At 51.1% G+C, this 19,634-nt stretch overlaps 1 protein-coding gene across 1 annotated transcript; it reads left to right on the top strand.

Moving 5' to 3' along the window:
• Positions 1 to 213: 213 nt before the first annotated feature.
• Positions 214 to 18,224, top strand: LOC116956424 (transmembrane 7 superfamily member 3-like). The gene is made up of 6 exons (XM_076054226.1): positions 214 to 420; positions 7,189 to 7,339; positions 8,897 to 9,017; positions 11,070 to 11,241; positions 16,919 to 17,081; positions 17,250 to 18,224. Exons 1-6 carry the CDS (start codon positions 409 to 411, stop codon positions 17,555 to 17,557), a joined length of 927 nt encoding a protein of 308 aa, XP_075910341.1. The 5' UTR covers positions 214 to 408; the 3' UTR covers positions 17,558 to 18,224.
• Positions 18,225 to 19,634: the final 1,410 nt, after the last annotated feature.

Genomic DNA, 19,634 nt, shown 5'->3' with positions numbered 1-19,634 from the left:
GGCGGAAGGGGGGGCCGGAAGGGGGTGCGGGGGGGGAAACCGATGGACTGGGGGGTGGGGGCGGAAGAGGTGCAGGGGAGCCGATGGCTATGGGGGGGTGGGGGCCGGAAGCGCTGGAGAGGGGCGGCGCGTGGTGGGTGTAGGGGGGGTCCTTATCTCGCATCAGCAGTTCCGCAATATAAGCACCGCCTGCGCGCATTGCTACATTTGGCGTCCGTCACGCGCTGTCGCCGTCGCTTGCCTCCTCCTCCTCCTCCGCCGCCTGCGGCTGCTGCTGCTGCGGCTGCTGTGTCCCCGCTGCCGGGTCGCTGCCGGCTACCATGTGGGGCTCGCCGCTGCTGCTGCTGAGCCTCTCGGCCATCCTTCACTTGGCCTCGGGGTCACAGTCGCCTCACACGGCTGACGACGATGTCCGCTCAGGTTTGTTGTGGATTGCTGCGCGCGTGGTTGACGGTGGTGGTTGTGGTTGACGGTGGTGGTTGTGGTCGACGGTGGTGGTTGTGGTCGACGGTGGTGGTTGTGGTCGACGGTGGTGGTTGTGGTCGACGGTGGTGGTTGTGGTCGACGGTGGTGGTTGTGGTCGACGGTGGTGGTTGTGGTCGACGGTGGTGGTTGTGGTCGACGGTGGTGGTTGTGGTCGACGGCGGTGGTTGTGGTCGACGGCGGTGGTTGTGGTCGATGGCGGTGGAGGCTCGTGAAGGACGCCGCTGCTGCTGCTGCAGTTGTGAGGCAGTCGCCAGCTCCAGCAACAACGGAGGGCGGGGAGGAGCCACGCTGCTCACAACAACGAGCGGAGCGCCGGGTGGATAAAGCGCAGCGAGTTGGCACAGTAGGGGAGGGGTGGGCACAGTGGGTGCATCGGTCGGTCGACCCGTGGCACCTGCTGGGTCTGCCCCGTGACCTCCTGCCGGCGTGCGTTCGACACCTCGCGTGGCCTCGACGTGCACCTAGCCTGGCACGGGGGTCGTGTTTTTTTATTTTCAGTTTTTTATTTATTTGGTATAGCCCCGTGAGCCATTCGGCTCTTGAATCGGGTGCAACCACAACAAACAAAAAACATGAACAAGAAAACATCTTAAAGTGACTATGTGACTGTGCAAACAGAAAATCCAGGAAAAAACATCAAAATATTCCTGAAATAGCACCGTACACCAACGCTGTGTGCAAAAATCCCAGTGGGATGCAAGCCAAACAACAACCACAAGACAACTCAGATTAAGGCCATCAGTCTAACTCCGTATTACAACAAATATGGCCAAACCAACAAACGTTTTAGACATCACCAAAATAAAGCCATACAAGCAATGTAACAGTGATCTTAGGAACCGTGACTAAATTTTCACAATAAACGACAAACAACATGTAACACCAAACCCTAGAGCCATAGCTGGCTGCATGAGTCCCTCCACAACAACAGGAGCATCAGTCGGAGTATCAATTTTTTTCAATGCACCTTTAAGATCAGCACACTAAATCAAAATACAGATCATACTTTGCAGCAGTCATCTGGAGCGATTTATTTTATTTTACTCCACTGAATAGCGGTTAAAGTGGTGGTTGGAGTTGTGGTAGTGGTTGTAGTGATGGTGACGGTTGTGGTGTTATCCCAATCGTCATCAGAATTTTTAATACTGCATGAGGAACCCGATGAGCTATAAAGCTCTTCATTTACTGTTCAGTAAGGGGTGGGGGTGGGGGCACGGAGTAAGAACGTTACGACAACAATACACAGTGCGCAGATTTGCTAAAATGAAGGTGAACAAGTCGCTTTAAAAAAATACACAAAAGGAAACTCTTTTGTATTTTAGCAGGCAAAGCCCACCGAAGCATTCAACTGATTTTTTTTCAGAAGCCACCTGAACATGACAAATGGTCACCTCAACAAAGTATGGCTTATCATCATTATCATCATCGTGGTGTGGACATATTATACCTGGCCAACCCAAGGCTGTGGAGTCAACACTGAGAGGGACCAAATCTTCCAGGGGGTCTGGGGGAGTCCCACCCCCCCCCCCCCCCCCCAGAAAAAAATCTAAATTTAAAAACTAATTTCCTGTGAAAATTATATTAAAAAATCACTAAAACTTCGAATGGACGTTTTTTTTACAATGTCTAATAGTGTTATTGTATTTACATTGCTCTGTTTTTTCTTGTTTCATTGTATGTAATGGCAGAAATTGGGGATTAATAAAGTACAACCATAACCACAATCCTATTAACAGAAATCTATTTGTAGCAATATATTGGGGGGGGGGGGGATGTGACCCCCCCCCCAATATTTATTTTAATTACGGCCTTGGGTCAACCCCTTATCAGTGCCCTACCTTATTTCAGACCTTATTGGTCACCCCGTGCCCTTATAAATCTCAACGTTCATCCTACAAAGTCCCATCACAAAGGACAAATACATAATCTAAATAAATGTTCCAGTATTGAAACGGCCGTACGCCGTATGGACCTGAAAATTCAGTTTCCCCTGTACAAGAATGTGGGGTGAACCGTATGGGCCGACGGATATGAAATGCATAGCAGCAAAATAATCTTAAATAATATCGGTGTCATGTTTCTAAACTGAAGCTGCTGCTACCTACTGTCTGACGAGTTAACATTTGTTCAACACAGGTAGGTTTTCGCGACGAATTTAATAGTTTAACGGCACTCGTATTTACGCGATATAACCCCCCCCCCCCCCAAAAAACCCTACGGATAAGAGTTAACATATTTGTTTATTGGTGGGTGCTACTGGTTTGCCTGATGTGCACATTCTGCACCTCGCCAACACCTGGTGTAGAGCAAAAGGAACGTAAGAGGTTTTTTTTGTTGGGTTAAATCGCAAAAATATAAATGTGGTGTCGTTAAGCCCGCAACCACCCGACAGTCAATCAGTAAGGGGTTTGTCACGTAAACAAAACGTGGCCAATTCTTTACTAGTGCATCACTAACCACTACAACATTTACAAGTGTAGTGTATAGTGTAGTGTACTCGTTCAGCACTAAACGGTTGTGTGTTGGAGAGTTAACCCACTACAACATTTACAATTGTAGTTTCAAGTTGATTTATTAGGTACAGCCCTGTGAGCCATGTGGCTCATGTGGCTCTTGATTCGGGTGCAATCGCAACAAACAGAAGCATGAACACACAAGATCTTAAAATGATGACGCACAACAGAAACATCCGGGAAAAACCAGCAAAATCTTCCAGAAAAAAAACCACCGTCTAACAATGCTGTGTGCAAAAATCCCAATGGGATTTAAGTAAAAAAAATTCCAAAAGATAATTTAGATTAAAGTTATCAGGCTAACTCAGTACTTCAACAAACATGGTTTAACCATAGGAACTGTGATTTTAAAATGTAACAATAAACGATATACATAACATGTACAAAAAAACCCCACTTTGTAGCCATAGCCACTAGCATGAGTTACTCCATAACAGCACAAATAGCAGTAGTAGTATCGTACTATATCAATGCATCTTTTTAGATCAGCACACGATGATTAAAAACTTAAAAATCATACTTTACGGGCCACTCGGCAATAGTCGCAGCTGCGGGTGCACAGCTTTTCGAGCAGTTTTGAGTGCAGATATTCGTAGGTAGCGATCCAAGTTTCCGTTTATCGGCGATAGCATTCCAGACCCTTCCGCCAGTATTTGTACGGCAATAAGGAATGTGAAGCTGGTAAATGAGCGAGGACCTTTGGGTTACATTTGTTCTTCGACACAACAGTGAGGAGGAGATCCAGCAGGTAGTCTGCTGATTTTTTTTGTGAATTCATCGTGAATAAATAAGATCTGATGCACAAGCCGTCGATCATTAAGAGATGGTAAGGGTTGACCCAATGTGTAGAGCGCAGTGATCGGTCCTTTTTGGGCAGTTCAATGCAAATCTTAAAGCCGAATGATAAATTGGGTCAGGCTTCTTCAGTACAGTACTGGGGGCTGATTTATATACAACGAGCTTTAGTACCCAGACTCGCCCCAGACTTGGATTCTTGTCTTGGATTAATACACGGCCTACGCAGAGGGTGGGGACGGGGGATGCGTGACGTCAGCAGGCACACTGCGTGACGCTGCCGCATGCGGGTGACATCACAGATGTGACGTCACCGCTCGCTTGCCGTGAAAAATACATCTATTATTGCCCCCCCCCCCCCCCCCCCCAAAAGACAAGTCTATTTTTATACGTTTTGCATTGTGTACAGTCTGGAAGCTACCCACATGCCAAATTTCAAGTTTGTTACATGTTGGGAAGTATGCTAAACATTTGGAACGGCACACATTCACAAATTTCCCTTTTTACATATAGATGTCACAGTAATCAAGTACAGGAAGTATGGTAGCTTTTATCAATTCAAAACGGAACATTGTGGGGAAGCGATGCTTGTGTCGATACAGGAAACCAATTTTTAATTTTGTCTTTTTACTAATAGAATCAATGTGATCTTGAAAATTTAGTTTTGAATCAAAGATGACCCCAAGATACTTATAGATCTTGACTTGCTCTCTTAGATAATTATTTGAGGATGTAATTGGAGAAAACATTTCCTGCTTTAGTCCTGGTGAGAAGCATGCCACCTTGGATTTGGAGGCATTCGGGACTAGTTTTAAGAGCCACGAGCTGATGTTGTACTTTGTTGAAATCGCACTGACACTTAGTAATCACGTCATCCAGAGAGTGGCCAGCAGTAATCAGTATTGTGTCATCTGCAAACCGATTTACCCTGGAATTATCCAGGTCAGTGCCCAAGTCATTGACATGAACAGAGAACAAGAGGTGGCCAAGGATGGAACCCTGTGGAACCCCTATTTTCTTATATTGACCTCCAACCATCTATGAATACAGTTTTGGTGCGTGAAGAGGTACATTTTTAACCATTCAACTGCGTGTTTGGAGAAACGGAGGCAACTTGGCTTACAAAGCAGGATGTTTTGGTCGACTGTATCAAAGGCTTTTGACAAGTCCAGAAAAAGACTGGTGCAGTACTGCTTATTATCCATGCGACTGTAAATGTGATTTAGAGAGTCAAGTGCAGCAGATGTGGTGCTGTATTTTTTTCGGAACCCAGATTGGTTTCGATGTAAGAGGTTATTGTCAGACGGGAAACTGCTAATTTGGTAGTTTAATAATTTTTCAATAAGTTTAATAAACGGGGACAAAATTGAGATGGTCGGTAGTTATTTGGATCATTTTTAGGGCTCCCTTTAATGAAGTGGACGAACATAGGAATGTTTCCATTCTAGAGGTACCGATGCTTCATTGATGGACAGGTTGAAAATATGGGCTATAGGTTTGTATATTAGGTGACCAACAGTTAGCGGATCAAAGATAGGAATACTATCTGCTCCAGAAGAGTAGGACGCTTTGAGGTAGGACTAATGTTTCAGAACATTATTTTCGTGGATAGGCTGGAAACTAAATTCGTTTAATGTTTGTACAGGGATGTCAGAAATTGCATTAGCTGGGTTTACTCCCAATATATTATTATTATTATCAGAAAGGTCACCAGCTTCAGAAAAATTAAGGTTCAAATTGTCAACTATTTTTTTGAGGCTCTGAAAAATAGTCCCTATTTAGGTTAAGTGCAACTGGAAGATTATCTGTGTTGGGTGCTTTTTTAAAATACATTTTACCTTTTTCCAGAATATCCTGGCGTTGCCACGTGATTCCAGGAGAGTGTAGGAAAAGTAAATAAAAAAATTTGCATACCGTATTTTTCTTGACGCATCCAATCCTCAGAATCCTGTACTCTAGCCAGTCATTGACCAAATTACTTTTCTGAGCACATGCCCAAGCCTTGTTCCTCGTTTTCATGAGCTTGGTAATCAAAGGATCAAACCATGGTGGCCGTTTGCCTTGAATTTTAAATCTAACCAACGGAACATGTTTGTTAAGAATTTGCCAAAAAGGTGTCCCAAGCCGTAGTCAGGTTGGGGGTATGGCAGACCTTGTCTATTGGAGTGAAGCACAGCATTCGTAAATCCATGTATGTCGAAGTGTCTCATGGAGTGCTGAACAACCGATCCTGGGGAGTGCTTTGGGTCTGGCTGACGATCTCACCCCCAATATGAAGGAGTGATCACTAAGGTTATTACCCAGAACACCAGTAAGTGGGAAATTGTGAGGGGCATTGGTCAACAGAACGTCAAGCAGAGATGACTGTCCCGGGTTTTTTGGGTTGGGTCTTGTGTCGTGGCCTAGAAAGCGAGAGAGAGAGTTTGTCGGTTCGTTGTTCCTCCACCTACATTGAAGGAGTGCAGACTACTGCAGTTGTGTTAACTATGTTGTTCATAGTGTGGGTTGCATGTCCACAATCGCACTAGTGTGGTCTGTCTAATGCATCGTTGTGGGTCTCTATCTCTGTATCTGTGAGTCCTGATGTATCACTATGTGCCTCCTATGGGTTTGCTGCATGGTCCATAATTTGAGTTGCATGTTGGGGCTCCGCAAGCCTCTCCTCAGCATGCCTGGCAAGGCGATGTTGATTGTCTTGGCAAGGATTCTTTCCCGGCACTGAGGAGTGAGATGCCCCTGTAGTTGTTACAGTCTGTGCGGTCCCCCTTCTTAAAGAGGGGGGACCACCAGGGCATCCTTCCAATCCTGCAGAACCCGTCCAGTGGTCCAGACTGTTGTTATGTCATATAGGGCAGTCTGTGCACAAACACCACCCTCCCTCAGCATTTCGTTTGAGAGATCATCTCTGCCCAGTGCCTTTCCTGGTCTCAGACTCTGGATCGCCTTCAGTACTTCCTCAACAGATGGCACCTCAGCCAGCCACTCACAGGGGGTGACTTCTTCCAATATTTGAGGCACCGCAGCCTCAGCAGGTTCATCCCCACTTTGTGCCACGATGTTTTCCTGGCTGAGGGATTTTCCCTTCCCCAGGACCTCACAGAAATGCTCGGCAAATCTGCAAACCTGTTGCTGGGGGTCGGAGATTGTTTGTTATTTGATGCATCAACTTGATTCTTTGCAAAAGGTATCTATTTGGTATTTGGATATCTTAACGCCTCTCCTATTTTATTGCCAGCAAAGGGTAAAAACCTATGAATATTTTTTTCATACTTTGATACTGGCAAAAAAAAGGTCCCATTTTTGTGTACCTGCTAATCGGGATGTAAGATTTTCCGTGTGCGCGTGCGGAATAATGTTTGTACGTGCAACCCGTGTGTGTGTGTGCGTGTGTCAGGCCCTCGGGAGAGGAAACTCGTACACTGGTACGGACGCAGGGCTGCTGTTTCCACTTCATCCCAGGGACAGCCGACTGCTGTGGTACATGTACACGGGGACCCAAGCCAACGCTACAGCCAGCCTTCTGGCACTGGCCTATTCAACCAGTGGTGAGGCGCGCACACACACACACACACAGCGTGTGTGGCTAAGCACTGCGCCACTTCTTGTATGTCGTGTGTGTATGTAGTGGGGAGCGGTGGTGTGGCGTTGAGCGCTACGAACCCGGCTAACGGAGTTCGATTCTCGCTCGCGGCCATCGACGCCAGTGACGATTATCTGAACCGGCCCTGGGCCTCCCCTAGGTCGACTGGGCTTTCTCAAATGAGTACCTGGTGTGGCGTGTAAACATCGCCACGTGGGAGACAATGGCGGGTGGGCGTGGTGCTGGCCACCCACCCCCTCGTGTGCCACAGTGCCGGCCTTCGTCGGTAGCTGCTCGCTAACAGCACTTGCCCCAACAGTCTGTTAAGGCTATACGGGGGATGTTTGTCTTTGTGTGTTGAACTTTCTTCGCACGGTACGTAGCCAACGTGCTAATCGGAGGTGCTGGGGAAGGACCACAAACTAACCACAGAACTCTGTCTACCCTTGAATGTTAAGATTTGAAGTGAAAATAACTTTAAATGCTTCCGTTTCAATAGTGTGTGTGTGTGGTATATGTTTATTTTTAAATGTGTTTTTTTTTGTGATCCGTGTTTTAATAGTTGGTTAAATCGCAGTTCGTCTGTGTATGCCAGTGGCTCCTGCGGTGGCCTACGCAACTACTATGCTCTCCACACTGCACACTGCTATACTACGCAATACCGTACTACACTACACCGCTGACCGGTCATTGAACAAACGGTCACCACATCGCGCGGCGCTTTCAGATGGCGCCGCTTCCGCGGCCGTCTGCAACGCTGCTACCTTCCCATGTCAGTAAGCCCACTGGGTCTGTGCACGGCGATGGTGATTACGCTGAGAGACGGAGCAGCACGCGGATTAGAGAACGCACGCATGGTAGAGACGTCGCCACCGCATCGATCTTCATCCAGCAGTAGATGGAACAAGGACGGTGGTTACCGCACCGCACGCCAACAGATGCGCTGCTTCTGCGGCCGTCTGGAATGCACTTGCCTTCCGTTGTATTAGGACGCCGTTGGTTACTGTGCTGCTGCGCATTGAAATCGTCGTTTAGGTTGGGAAACTCGTTTCTTTGCGTTCTTTACAACGACTTTCTGTTCGTGCCCGCCAGCCGCCCCCGCGGTGGCCGACGCAGCGATGAGCGCCGCTTCGGCAGATTAATTTTGAGGTTGACGTGAACTCGGGAGGAGGGGCCCGTGTCAACATTTGAATATATTTGCGGCTGATGGGATTGGCAATGGAACTTTTCGGGCAGTTGTTAATTGTTTAGGCATGGTGTGTAGTATTAGTTTTAATAATAAAGAGTCCACATCCGGTTACGACTTGATACATCCGGTCCACGTTTTTCAGCTCGCTGCGCTCTCTCCGCTGCGCTCTCTCCGCTGCGCTCTCTCCGCTGCGCTCTCTCCGCTGCGCTCTCTCCGCTGCGCTCTCTCCGCTGCGCTCTCTCCGCTGCGCTCTCTCCGCTGCGCTCTCTCCGCTGCGCTCTCTCCGCTGCGCTCTCTCCGCTGCGCTCTCTCCGCTGCGCTCATTCCTACCAGACCCTGTGCCGGGCGGCTGTAACCTGGAGTACGACATGGAGGTGGACCTCAACCTCCGTCTGAGCTACAACCTCTACGAGACGGTGCTGGAATTTGCTCCGGCCAACCTAGGGTACCCACGGTCGGTCATCCCCCCTCCCCCCTCCACCCCCCCCATTTTTTTAATTAATTTATATTTTAGGTTGTTTCCTCAAATGTGGCTTTCTGTTTTTGTCTCGATGGGCAAGGTAGTTTAACCACAATACCTCCTCGTCAACGAGCGTAAACCATCAGCACGCAAACTCCGGTCGTCATCCTCGCAGCAGCAGCAGCAGCAGCGGATTGCAGCTGGCCGTCGAACAAAGACGGTGGTGACCGCATCGTCCCGCGGCGCTCTCAGATTCGCTTCCGCGGCCGTCTGGAACGCCGCTGGGCGCTGTGCTGCACTCTTAAATCCTCGCCTACGTTGACAAACGCGTTTCTTTTATAATGCCTGTTTTGGTGTTTTAGTTTGTTTGTCCTTCCCTACTCCCCCGCACCCTCCCGATTTTAGCACGGTTGGCTACGTACGGTGGGAGCAAAGTAAGCTGAACGTACAGACAGTGGTGTAACCGTCGGTTCTCAATGATTGCGGGGGGTGATGTGAAAGCACTGCCCCACTCTTCTGTATAGACCCAGAGGTCCGCTTGAGATTTTTATCTCCAGAAGTAGTTCTGTTACGTCTGCTTCATCTTCTTCTGTGGCTTTTTGCACCGCTCCAGAGTTTCTGACAAAAAGATCCTGACCCATTTTCCATTGCGATGACGACCGACGTACATTGTGTGTGTGTGTGCGCGTGTGTACGTACACCTATTACCATGATTAGGGGAAAGAACGGCGATCCAATTTATGACCCCCAGGAACCGGTATGCAGATTCTCTGAGCATTTATGTGAGGTCCTGGGGGAGGGGAAATCCCTCCGCATGGAAAACATCATGGGACAAAGTGGTGATGACCCTGCTGAGGCTGCCGTGCCTCCAAATATTGGAAGAAGTCACCCCCTGCGAGTGGCTGGCTGAGGTGCCATCTGTTGAGGAAGTACTGAAGGTGATCCAGAGTTTGAGACCAGGAAAGGCACCGGGCAGAGATCAACTCCCAAGCGAAATGCTGAGGGAGTGGCGTTTGTGCACAGACTGCCCTATATGACATCATACCAACAGTGTGGGCCACTGGACGGGTTCCGCAGGATTGGAAGGATGCCTTGGTGGTCGCCCTCTTTAAGAAGGGGACCGCACAGACTAACAACTTCAGGGGCATCTCATCCCTTGGTGTGCCAGGAAAGGTCCTGGAAAGGATTATTCAACATTGCCTTGCTAGGCACGCTGAGGAAAGGTTTGCGGAGCCCCAATGCGGTTTCAGGAAAGGGCGGTCCTTCACAGATGCCATATTTTCTGTCCGTCTGCTGCAGCAGAGGTGTAGGGAATTCCAACAAGACCTGCAGCTCTGCTTTATTGACCTGGTCAAGGCCTATGATACCATCAGTAGGCCTGAGCTCTGGGTTGTTTTTCATGCTCGGAGCCCCTGAATCTGTGCTCACGATCATTAAGGGCCTTCATGATGGTGAGCGGGCCCGGGTCTAACTAGGTGGCCGGGAGTCGGAGGCATTCCCTGTTCACCTTGGGCTGCGACCAGAGATATCTTCTGGCTCCCACATTATTTAACATCTATTTTTACTACGTAGTTCATGAAGCCTTCAATGGCTGTACCGGAGGAATTGCCATCTGGTACAGATACAATGGGAGGCTGATCGATTCCCGGGTGCGATCAAGGGATGGCTCCCTATTGTTCAACCATCTTACGTATACCGATGACGTGGTGATTGCTGCTCACTCAGGAGGAGTTGGAGGCGCTGCTGCTGAACCTGGAGCATGCCACTAAGAGGTGGGGCCTTACCATAGACACAGCAAGTTGGCACAGTAGGGGGCACAGATGGTGCATCGGCAACTCATCTCAATGATTCGACCCAAGGCACCTGAGTCTGCCCTGTGACCTCCTGCCAGCGGGCGTTCAACACTTCACGTGGCCTGGCACAAGTGACGTCACCGCCACTTCGCGGCGAATGGCGGTAGTTGTACGTACGCGCGTGTACTTACGCGTGTGTACGCACGCGTGACTAGCATGCCGGCGTGTGCCTGCTGCTTTCCGTCGTCCGCAGGGGTTCTGTGCCACCAGCCTGCGACCAGGACAAGGGCCCCGAGTCTCGCTGGCGCCTGGAGTACGACGTCTACCAGACCTTCCTCGAAGAGGGCGACCTGGGGGTGGACTCCCTTCTGAGCGCCCTGCGTCGCTTGTCCAGTGCCAGCGGCTGCGAGGCGTTCGGCTCCAAGGTACGTACGTGTGCACGTGTGCGTGTGTGTGTGCGCGTGTGTGCACGTGTGTGTGTGTGTGTAAGGGGGGAGCGGCGGTGTAGCAGTTGGCGCGCCGCGCCACGAACCTGACCGCCCGAGTTCGATTCCCGCTCACGGCCAACATCGGTGACGATTAGCTGAACCGGTCCTGGGCCCTCCCCTAGTTCGATTCGGCCTACGCAAATGAGCACCTGGTGCGGTGTGTAATAAACATCGCCACTGAGGAGAAAGACGGCTGGGCATGGTGCTGACCACCCATCCCCTCGTGTGCCGTTCTCTCCTTCATAGGTGTTGCTCGCGAACAGCGCTTGCCCCAACAGTCTGTTTTTAAAGGCTATATGGGGGATCTTTATCTTTGCGTTGAACGAGTCCGACGGATTGTATCGGTGCGTGTACGAATGAATATGCGTGCGCTAGTTCAGGTACTGCTACTCGCTATCGGCACTTGCCCCAACAGTCTGTTAAGGCTACGTGGGGGGGGGGGGGGGGGGTCGGGGGGGGTCGGGGGAGTCGGGGGGGGGGGGGTCGGGGGGGGTCGGGGGAGTCGGGGGGGGGGGGGGGGGGGATTTGTGTCTTTTGTAATGCGCCGCTAGTAGTAGTCGTATATGCATACCGGTCGAGCCATACGATTTACCCCTTATTCTTGTGCAGGGAAATTGAGTTTTCAGGTCCATACGGCATACAGCCATTTCAATACGGGCAACAACAACAAATTATGTTTGTAGTAATAGGTTTTTACCCTTTTATCTGGCACCAAAACTGACACCTTTATACAAGGGATCATGTTTGCAATAACCACAACACAAGCAGTCAAAATGCAAACATGAAGAGACAACTCTGATAATGATATTGGCACTGTCCTTGAAATTGATTGGTCCACACCCGAGACGGCTTTTCTTAGAGCCCTTAGTCTCCACTGGTGTTGGACCAGATGACGCCAAAAGGCGTACAACTCAAAAACAGCGCACTATCAGAGTATTGGGGGCTCGGTAAGCATTTACATTATGAGACCTCCTTTGCCAGTAGCAAGATATAGTAATAGGTTTTTACCCTTTTTATCTGGCACCAAAACTGACACCTTTAAACAAGGGATCATGTTTGCAATATCTTGCTACTGGCAAATGACGTCTCGTAATGTAAATTCTGCTTGTGTTTCTCCCCTCGTGATGGGACTTTGTAGGATGAACGTTGAGATTTATAATATCGTCCATGAATAAGAGGGTTTGTTTGTGGGTTAGAGATCGCGTAAATATAAACCGGTTTGTCTCCAAGCACGCCGCCACCACCACCCAACACGCAACCGATTTAAACAAAAGTTTGTCACGTAAACAAAATGTGACGATTTAGTTACTAGTTGAGCACTTACCGAGGGGTGTGTGTGTGTAGTGGGGAGCGGTAGTGTAGCTGCGCTATGAACCGAACGACACGTGTTCGATTCCCGCTCGTGGCCAACACCAGTGACGATTTTTATCACGAACCGGTCATGGGCCTGGCGTAGGTCGACTCGGCCTCCAAATGAGTACCTGGTGCGGTGTGTAGTGAACATTGCTACTGGGGGAGACACAGGCGGCCTTCGTAGGTGCTGCCGAATCTCGGAACGCGCGCGAGAGGCGTGGTGGTAGTATTGGCGCCGCTGTTTAATTTAAGACGTGCACCCGCACACCGCAGAGGACGTTAGCGGCACGACCGCCGCCAGTCTGCGATAGCCGTCACCAAAAACTGTGCCACGCGAACGGCACCGCACGCACGCAAGGCCTTGTGGGAGGATTGATACCGATTTATAGAAGTTGCTTTGTTTTGAGTTTTTTTTCCTGGCGGTTTCGTTCCGATGACGTGTGTGTACGTCATCGGAACGGAACCGGAATAAAAACGTCATGACATGTGTACGTGTGTGTGTACGTACGTCATCGGAGCAGGAAAGGGTTAACATCCTTCTGTATTATTGCTGGAAGAGGATATGGTAAAGCCTTTTCAATTGAATGACTGGATATTCCCTACTCCTCCAGCTTTGACTGGGAACTATTTTTGACCTTTTCCCCTTTTGGGGAAATGCGAGTCGTAGATCTCTGGACCCCTCGACCCTCTCTCCGTCTCTATAAATCTCGCTCTCTGGATCACTCGGTGTCTCAGTCTCTCTCTCTCTCTCTTTTGACTCTCGGTGTCTCTATCAGTCTCGGTCTCTGGATCACTCGGTGTCTCTCTCTCTTGACTCTCGGTGTCTCTCTCCCTCGCTCTCTGGATCTCTCGGTGTCTCGGTCTCTCTCTTGACTCTCGGTGTCTCTCTCAGTCTCGGTCTCTGGATCTCTCGGTGTCTCGGTCTCTCTCTTGACTCTCGGTGTCTCTCTCCCTCGCTCTCGGTGTCTCTCTCCCTCGCTCTCGCACTAGTCGGTTGCGTCTGCCCAGTTCTCCCTCGCTACGTTCCCACCACCTTGCCGTGCCCATTCCGGGTCCTTGGGAGCTCCGATCTCTTGGTGCCGGCCCAGCCGGCCTGGAGGGCCTTGAAGATGCCGCCGCCGCCGCCGCCTCGTGTCAGCGCCTCTTCCCCCGGGGCGCCGTGGTGATTCGCCGAGGCGGGAGGAGGTCTATTCGTGGTGATGAATGGCTTTCCTTTTGTGGTGGTCCGTCCCAGTTTGCTGAGTTGCGGCGAGCACTTTGCGTGCCGCTTGATGAAACCCCTACGAGCGTGCTCCAACAACACGGACGAAGATCCCCCGTGTAGCCTTACCGGACTGCTGGTGGCAAGCGCTGTTGGCGAGCGCCTAATGAAGGCCGGGATTGCGCACGAGGGGGTGGGTGGCCAGCAACAGGCCCCCGGGGCGCCTTTTGTCTCCCCAGTGGCGATGTTTTTACGCACCGCACCAGGTAGTCATTTGAGGCTGAGTCGACCTAGCGGAGGCCCCAAGGACCGGTTCGGATAATCGTCACTGGTGTTGGCCGTGAGCGGGAATCGAACTCTGCCCCTGCAGGTTCGTGGCGTGGCGTGCTAACCGCTTCAGCTCCGCTCCCCCTTGCACACGCGGATGGACACGTATTCCATTTGTTGTTTTTGTTCGAGAAGCCCATTGAAATGGTTTTTATATTTTAAGCAACTGGAATACAATTTGCCCCCCCCCCCCCCCAGGGAATGCGTACAAGTTTTATTTTGATGGGTGTGTGTGTGGCACAGTGGTTGGCACCCTGCATTTTAACCCAGCATGCGACGTTCGTCTTTTTAAGAAAAAATATTAATCCACGGGTGGCAGGGCATGGCAGAGTTTAATCCCGATGCGGCACTTTCAGATTCGCTGCTTCTGGCGGCCGTCTGGAACGCTCTTCCCTTCTGATCGGCAAACTCAAATATTTGACGGATTTTTGTGTTTATGTCCTTCCCCCGCGCCTTCCGATTTAACACGGTTGGCTACGTACTGTGCGAAAGAAGCTCTACACCGAAGGTGATAGAGAGTTTGAGACCAGGAAAGCCACCGGGCAGAGATTAACCCCCAAGCGAAATGCTGAGGGAGGGTGGCGTTTGTGCACAGGCTGCCCTATATGGCATCATAACAACAGTCTGGACCACTGGACGGGTTCTGCAGGATTGGAAGGATGCCCTGGTGGTCCCCCTCTTTAAGAAGGGGGACCGCACAGACTGTAACAACTACAGGGGCATCTCACTCCTCAGTGTGCCGGGAAAGAATCCTTGCCAAGACAATCAACATCGCCTTGCCAGGCATGCTGAGGAGAGGCTTGCGGAGCCCCAACGTGGTTTCAGGAACGGGCGATCCTGCACAGATGCCATATTTTACGTCCGTCTGCTACAGTAGAGGTGAAGGGAATTCCAACAAGACCTACATCTCTAATTCATTGACCTGGTCAAGGACAATGATACCATCAGTAGGCCTGGACTCTCTCTCGGCGGACTCCCCTAGGTGCCAAGTGGGGTAGACTCTCTCTCGGCGGGCTCCCCTAGGTGCCAAGTGGGGTAGACTCTCTTGGCAGACTCCCCTAGGTGCCAAGTGGGGTAGACTCTCTCTCTTGGGGACTCCCCTAGGTGCCAAGTGGGGTAGACTCTCTCTCGGCAGACTCCCCTAGGTGCCAAGTGGGGTAGACTCTCTCTCGGCGGACTCCCCTAGGTGCCAATTGGGGTAGACTCTCTCTCGGGGACTCCCCTAGGTGCCAAGTGGGGTAGACTCTCTATCGGCGGCCACCCTGACGATCGCACTGCCGTAGAGGCAATCCTGTTCGGAGCACGGTGCATGCCAGAGAGTTCCCTTTTTTACACTTTTATTTAACTCACTCTGTCTGTTATTGTTGTTGTATCCTCAAATCTTGTAACTCGATTTTAACCCACTTCCCAATGTGGTATCGACTGCAAACTTGGTATACTTATGTCATACTGATGACAATACTATATTCTATCATTAAATATAAAAAAAAATCTATATTTTTAAACAATCTCTTTTTAAATGTTATGTTTCTGCTTGGGTCTAATTGTCCACGCTCAACTCGCGTTGGCTGTAATTCGCCACGGTCCCCTTGCGTTGTGGCGAGCTTCGGGTCAACTTCCTCGAGCCGTGGAGTCCTTCCATTACTAGCACGGTACGTTTAATTAAGGCGTGTTTTTAAAAAAATGTATTTAGTAATGCTTTTTTATTATGGAGATTGTGAAGGGGGTCTCCTAGCTTCGGTTGATTTTTTTTTAGGTGAAGAACACCAAATTCCGAGTTTGTTAATGGCGTACGCACCGAAGCAAAAGCCCGGCCAGGAAACTTTTCTTGACAACGACACTTTGGCCTGTTCTAGTGCGCTCAACGCACGAACAACTGCAGGGGGACGTTTTAACTGCACCCTAAGCCCAAGCCAAGACAGAAACACCGCGAAACTCCACCCGGAGTCGGCTTGGTCATGAGGAGGATGGGCCTTGTTGGATGTGCGGCGTCTGCAGCATCGATCACAACGGCAATACCCGTGGCGTGGCTGTGCCCAAGGGCAGCGCTGGCGGTGTACAAAGCGAGGCAGCGGAGATTGGAAGGCGATGGGCTTGGCCGTGGGGCACTGGCAGTGCTTTTGAAGGTCCTCGTGAAAGCACGGCTAAAGGCTTGGGCACGCGTACTCTTCTAGATTTTGAAGCTTTCGTAACTGCAAGGATCCCAACTCTTCGGTTCTATTCGGTAAAGTCACGTTAAAAAAAAAAAACAACAAAAAGGGAAAAAAATCGCGACGTTTCGGCCACAACACCAGCGGCCTTCATCAGGTGAAGGGACCAGACTGTCTAGAGGACAGTGCTGTGTACTCTGTCATACCGGTGGGGGGTGGGGGTGCCCAGGACGCCCTGTGCCCAATTGTCAATAATTCGCTTGGCTGCGCGTTTTTTCATTTGCGCTCCCACACCCCCCATCTCTCGGATGATGCCCGGTCACACGTGACGTGAACACCTCTGTGTTGTTGTGAACGTGTCTACTGCCACCGCTTGTTGCCATTGACGCTTCTTATAAGCCATTAAAAAAAAGAGTGTACATGTATATTTTAAAGGTTAAAGTCTGGGGGCTCTGTGTTTTTGGGATCTGGGCTCTCTCTCTGGGCTCCCTCTCCCTCTGCCTGTACGCCGGATTCACGAGCCACCATGTGCCACGGTGTTTGTGCCCCTCTACCCCCACCCCCTGCCGGCGCCCGTGCGTAGCTGAGCGTGGTGGCGTGCGCCGTGCTGGGCGGCTACGCCGTGGTGCTGGCCTGCGCCGTGTTCGTGCGCTCCTCGCTGCCCTACCTGCTGCTCAACACGGTGCGGTGCGCGGCCCTCAAAGACTACACGCGGGTCTACAACGCGGCGCCCTTCCAGACCAACGGTGAGGCCAACGCCGCCGCTGCCGCCGGCCAGGGGGGGACTCGGGCCGGCCGGGGGGGCGGGCCGGACGCCGCGTTGGCTCCCGCGCGGTTGTCGCCGCGCTCCGTGTTGTGGACGGACCCGGGTCTCCCGTGACGAGCTGGCCGGCTCCGTGCCTGCCGCCCCCCAGACTACGTGCTGGCGAGCGTGTGGGCCTCCCTGGCCCTGGCCGGCACGCTGTTCCAGGCGCGCCGCGGCTGGGGCCTGCCGACCTTCCCGCCGTGCCCGTACGAGGAGTGGCTCTACAACGCGGAGCGGCGCTCCACCAACGTGCTGGACCCCAGCCACCACCGGCCCAGCGCCCGCGGCCGGGCCTGCCTGGCGCTGGCGTCCGCCTGCGCCGCGATGCGCCGGCCCGGCAAGCGGCGGTGGTGGTGGTGGTGGTGGTTGTGGTGGTTGTGGTGGTTGTGGTGGTTGTGGTGGTGGTGGTGCTGGTGACTACGAGGCGGGGGATGACTACGACGGGCGGCTGGGCAGGGAGCGTGGCGGTGGGGGTGAGCGTACCCCTCTACTCGTCAACAAATAATAATGACGATCGGGGGGGAGGTCGTGGTGCCCCCACCCCCCCCCCACCATCTCTGCTGGTGGGATGAGATTGTGATTCGTCAGTGGTGTGTGTAAGTGGCGTCTGAGTTGTGCGTTGTGTTTGCGCGAGGGCGAGGTGTTGGTGGGCGTCGTAGGCAGGAGCAACGTGGTGGTGGTGCGTCGTGCCAGTCGCCTCTGACGAGTCGAGAGGTCGGTGCCGCTGTGCCACCAACCCGGCGGCCCCAGTTCCATTCCCGCTCCCGGCCAACGCCGGCGACGGTTACCCGAACCGGTCCTGTGCCTCCCCTGGGTCGGCTCGGCCTCGAATGAGTCCCGTGGCGCGACGTGTAAGCGTCGCCACCGGGGGTGACGGAGGCGGCCGGGCGTGTTCCACGGCGCCGGCCTCCGTAGGCGCCGCTAGCTCGCCACGACAGGCACTTGCCCCCCGCTCTTGTTAAGGCTACACGGGGGATCTTTGTCTCTGACGTGTGCACGGCGCCAGCAGTCGCTGCTGCCTCCGTGTTCACAATCGCTGGACTTTCCCCTACGTGGGGGGGGGGGGCTAAGTTTAAACATAAGGGGGGCTCTGTGTGTGTGTGGGGGGGTGGGGGCTAAGTTTAAACATAAGGGGGGGCTCTGTGTGTGTGGGGGCTAAGTTTAACATGAGGGGGGCGCCTGACCATGATGCAGGTGGGCGTGGGTTCGATCCCGACCCTGACACCCGCTGTGTATTTGGAGTTTGTGTGTGTGTGTGTGTATTTGGAGTTTGTGTGTGTGTGTGTATTTGGAGTTTGTGTGTGTGTGTGTGTATTTGGAGTTTGTGTGTGTGTGTATTTGGAGTTTGTGTGTGTGTGTATTTGGAGTTTTTGTGTGTGTGTGTGCATTTGGAGTTTTTGTGTGTGTGTGTGCATTTGGAGTTTTTGTGTGTGTGTGTGCATTTGGAGTTTTTGTGTGTGTGTGTGCATTTGGAGTTTTTGTGTGTGTGTGTGCATTTGGAGTTTTTGTGTGTGTGTGTGCATTTGGAGTTTGTGTGTGTGTGCATTTGGAGTTTGTGTGTGTGTGTGCATTTGGAGTTGTGTGTGTTCCGACCTGACACCGCTGTATGTATTTGGAGTTTTGTGTGTGTGTGTGTATTTGGAGTTGTGTGTGTGTGTGGTGTATTTGGAGTTTGTGTGTGTGTATTTGGAGTTTGTGTGTGTGTGTGTGTATTTGGAGTTTGTGTGTGTGTGTATTTGGAGTTTGTGTGTGTGTATTTGGAGTTTGTGTGTGTGTATTTGGAGTTTGTGTGTGTGTATTTGGAGTTTGTGTGTGTGTATTTGGAGTTTGTGTGTGTGTGTGTATTTGGAGTTTGTGTGTGTGTGTATTTGGAGGTTGTGTGTGTGTGTATTTGGAGGTTGTGTGTGTGTGTGTGTGTATTTGGAGGTTGTGTGTGTGTATTTGGAGTTTGTGTGTGTGTGTGTGTATTTGGAGGTTGTGTGTGTGTATTTGGAGGTTGTGTGTGTGTATTTGGAGTTTGTGTGTGTGTATTTGGAGTTTGTGTGTGTGTGTATTTGGAGTTTGTGTGTGTGTGTATTTGGAGTTTGTGTGTGTGTGTATTTGGAGTTTGTTTGTGTGTGTGTGTGTGTATTTGGAGTTTGTTTGTGTGTGTGTGTGTGTATTTGGAGTTTGTGTGTGTGTGTGTGTATTTGGAGTTTGTTTGTGTGTGTGTGTGTGTATTTGGAGTTTGTTTGTGTGTGTGTGTGTGTATTTGGAGTTTGTTTGTGTGTGTGTGTGTGTATTTGGAGTTTGTTTGTGTGTGTGTGTATTTGGAGTTTGTTTGTGTGTGTGTGTGTATTTGGAGTTTGTTTGTGTGTGTGTGTGTGTATTTGGAGTTTGTTTGTGTGTGTGTGTGTGTATTTGGAGTTTGTTTGTTTGTGTGTGTGTGTGTATTTGGAGTTTGTTTGTTTGTGTGTGTGTGTGTATTTGGAGTTTGTTTGTTTGTGTGTGTGTG

This window comes from Petromyzon marinus, chromosome 65 (assembly GCF_048934315.1).
Source record: "Petromyzon marinus isolate PM22_M1 ecotype Great Lakes invasive population chromosome 65, UKy_Petmar_22M1.pri1.0, whole genome shotgun sequence".
Lineage (NCBI taxonomy): Eukaryota > Metazoa > Chordata > Hyperoartia > Petromyzontiformes > Petromyzontidae > Petromyzon > Petromyzon marinus.
The sequence above is the reverse complement of the archived record's forward strand: the minus strand, read 5'-3'. Positions and strand labels throughout refer to the sequence as shown.

Bases quoted from the DNA above. Each gene is read 5' to 3' on its own strand.
- LOC116956424 (XM_076054226.1), top strand. The intron at 11,242-16,918 runs GTACGTACGTGT...GCCCGTGCGTAG, and splicing joins GCGAGGCGTTCGGCTCCAAG to CTGAGCGTGGTGGCGTGCGC. The intron at 17,082-17,249 runs GTGAGGCCAACG...GCCGCCCCCCAG, and splicing joins GGCGCCCTTCCAGACCAACG to ACTACGTGCTGGCGAGCGTG.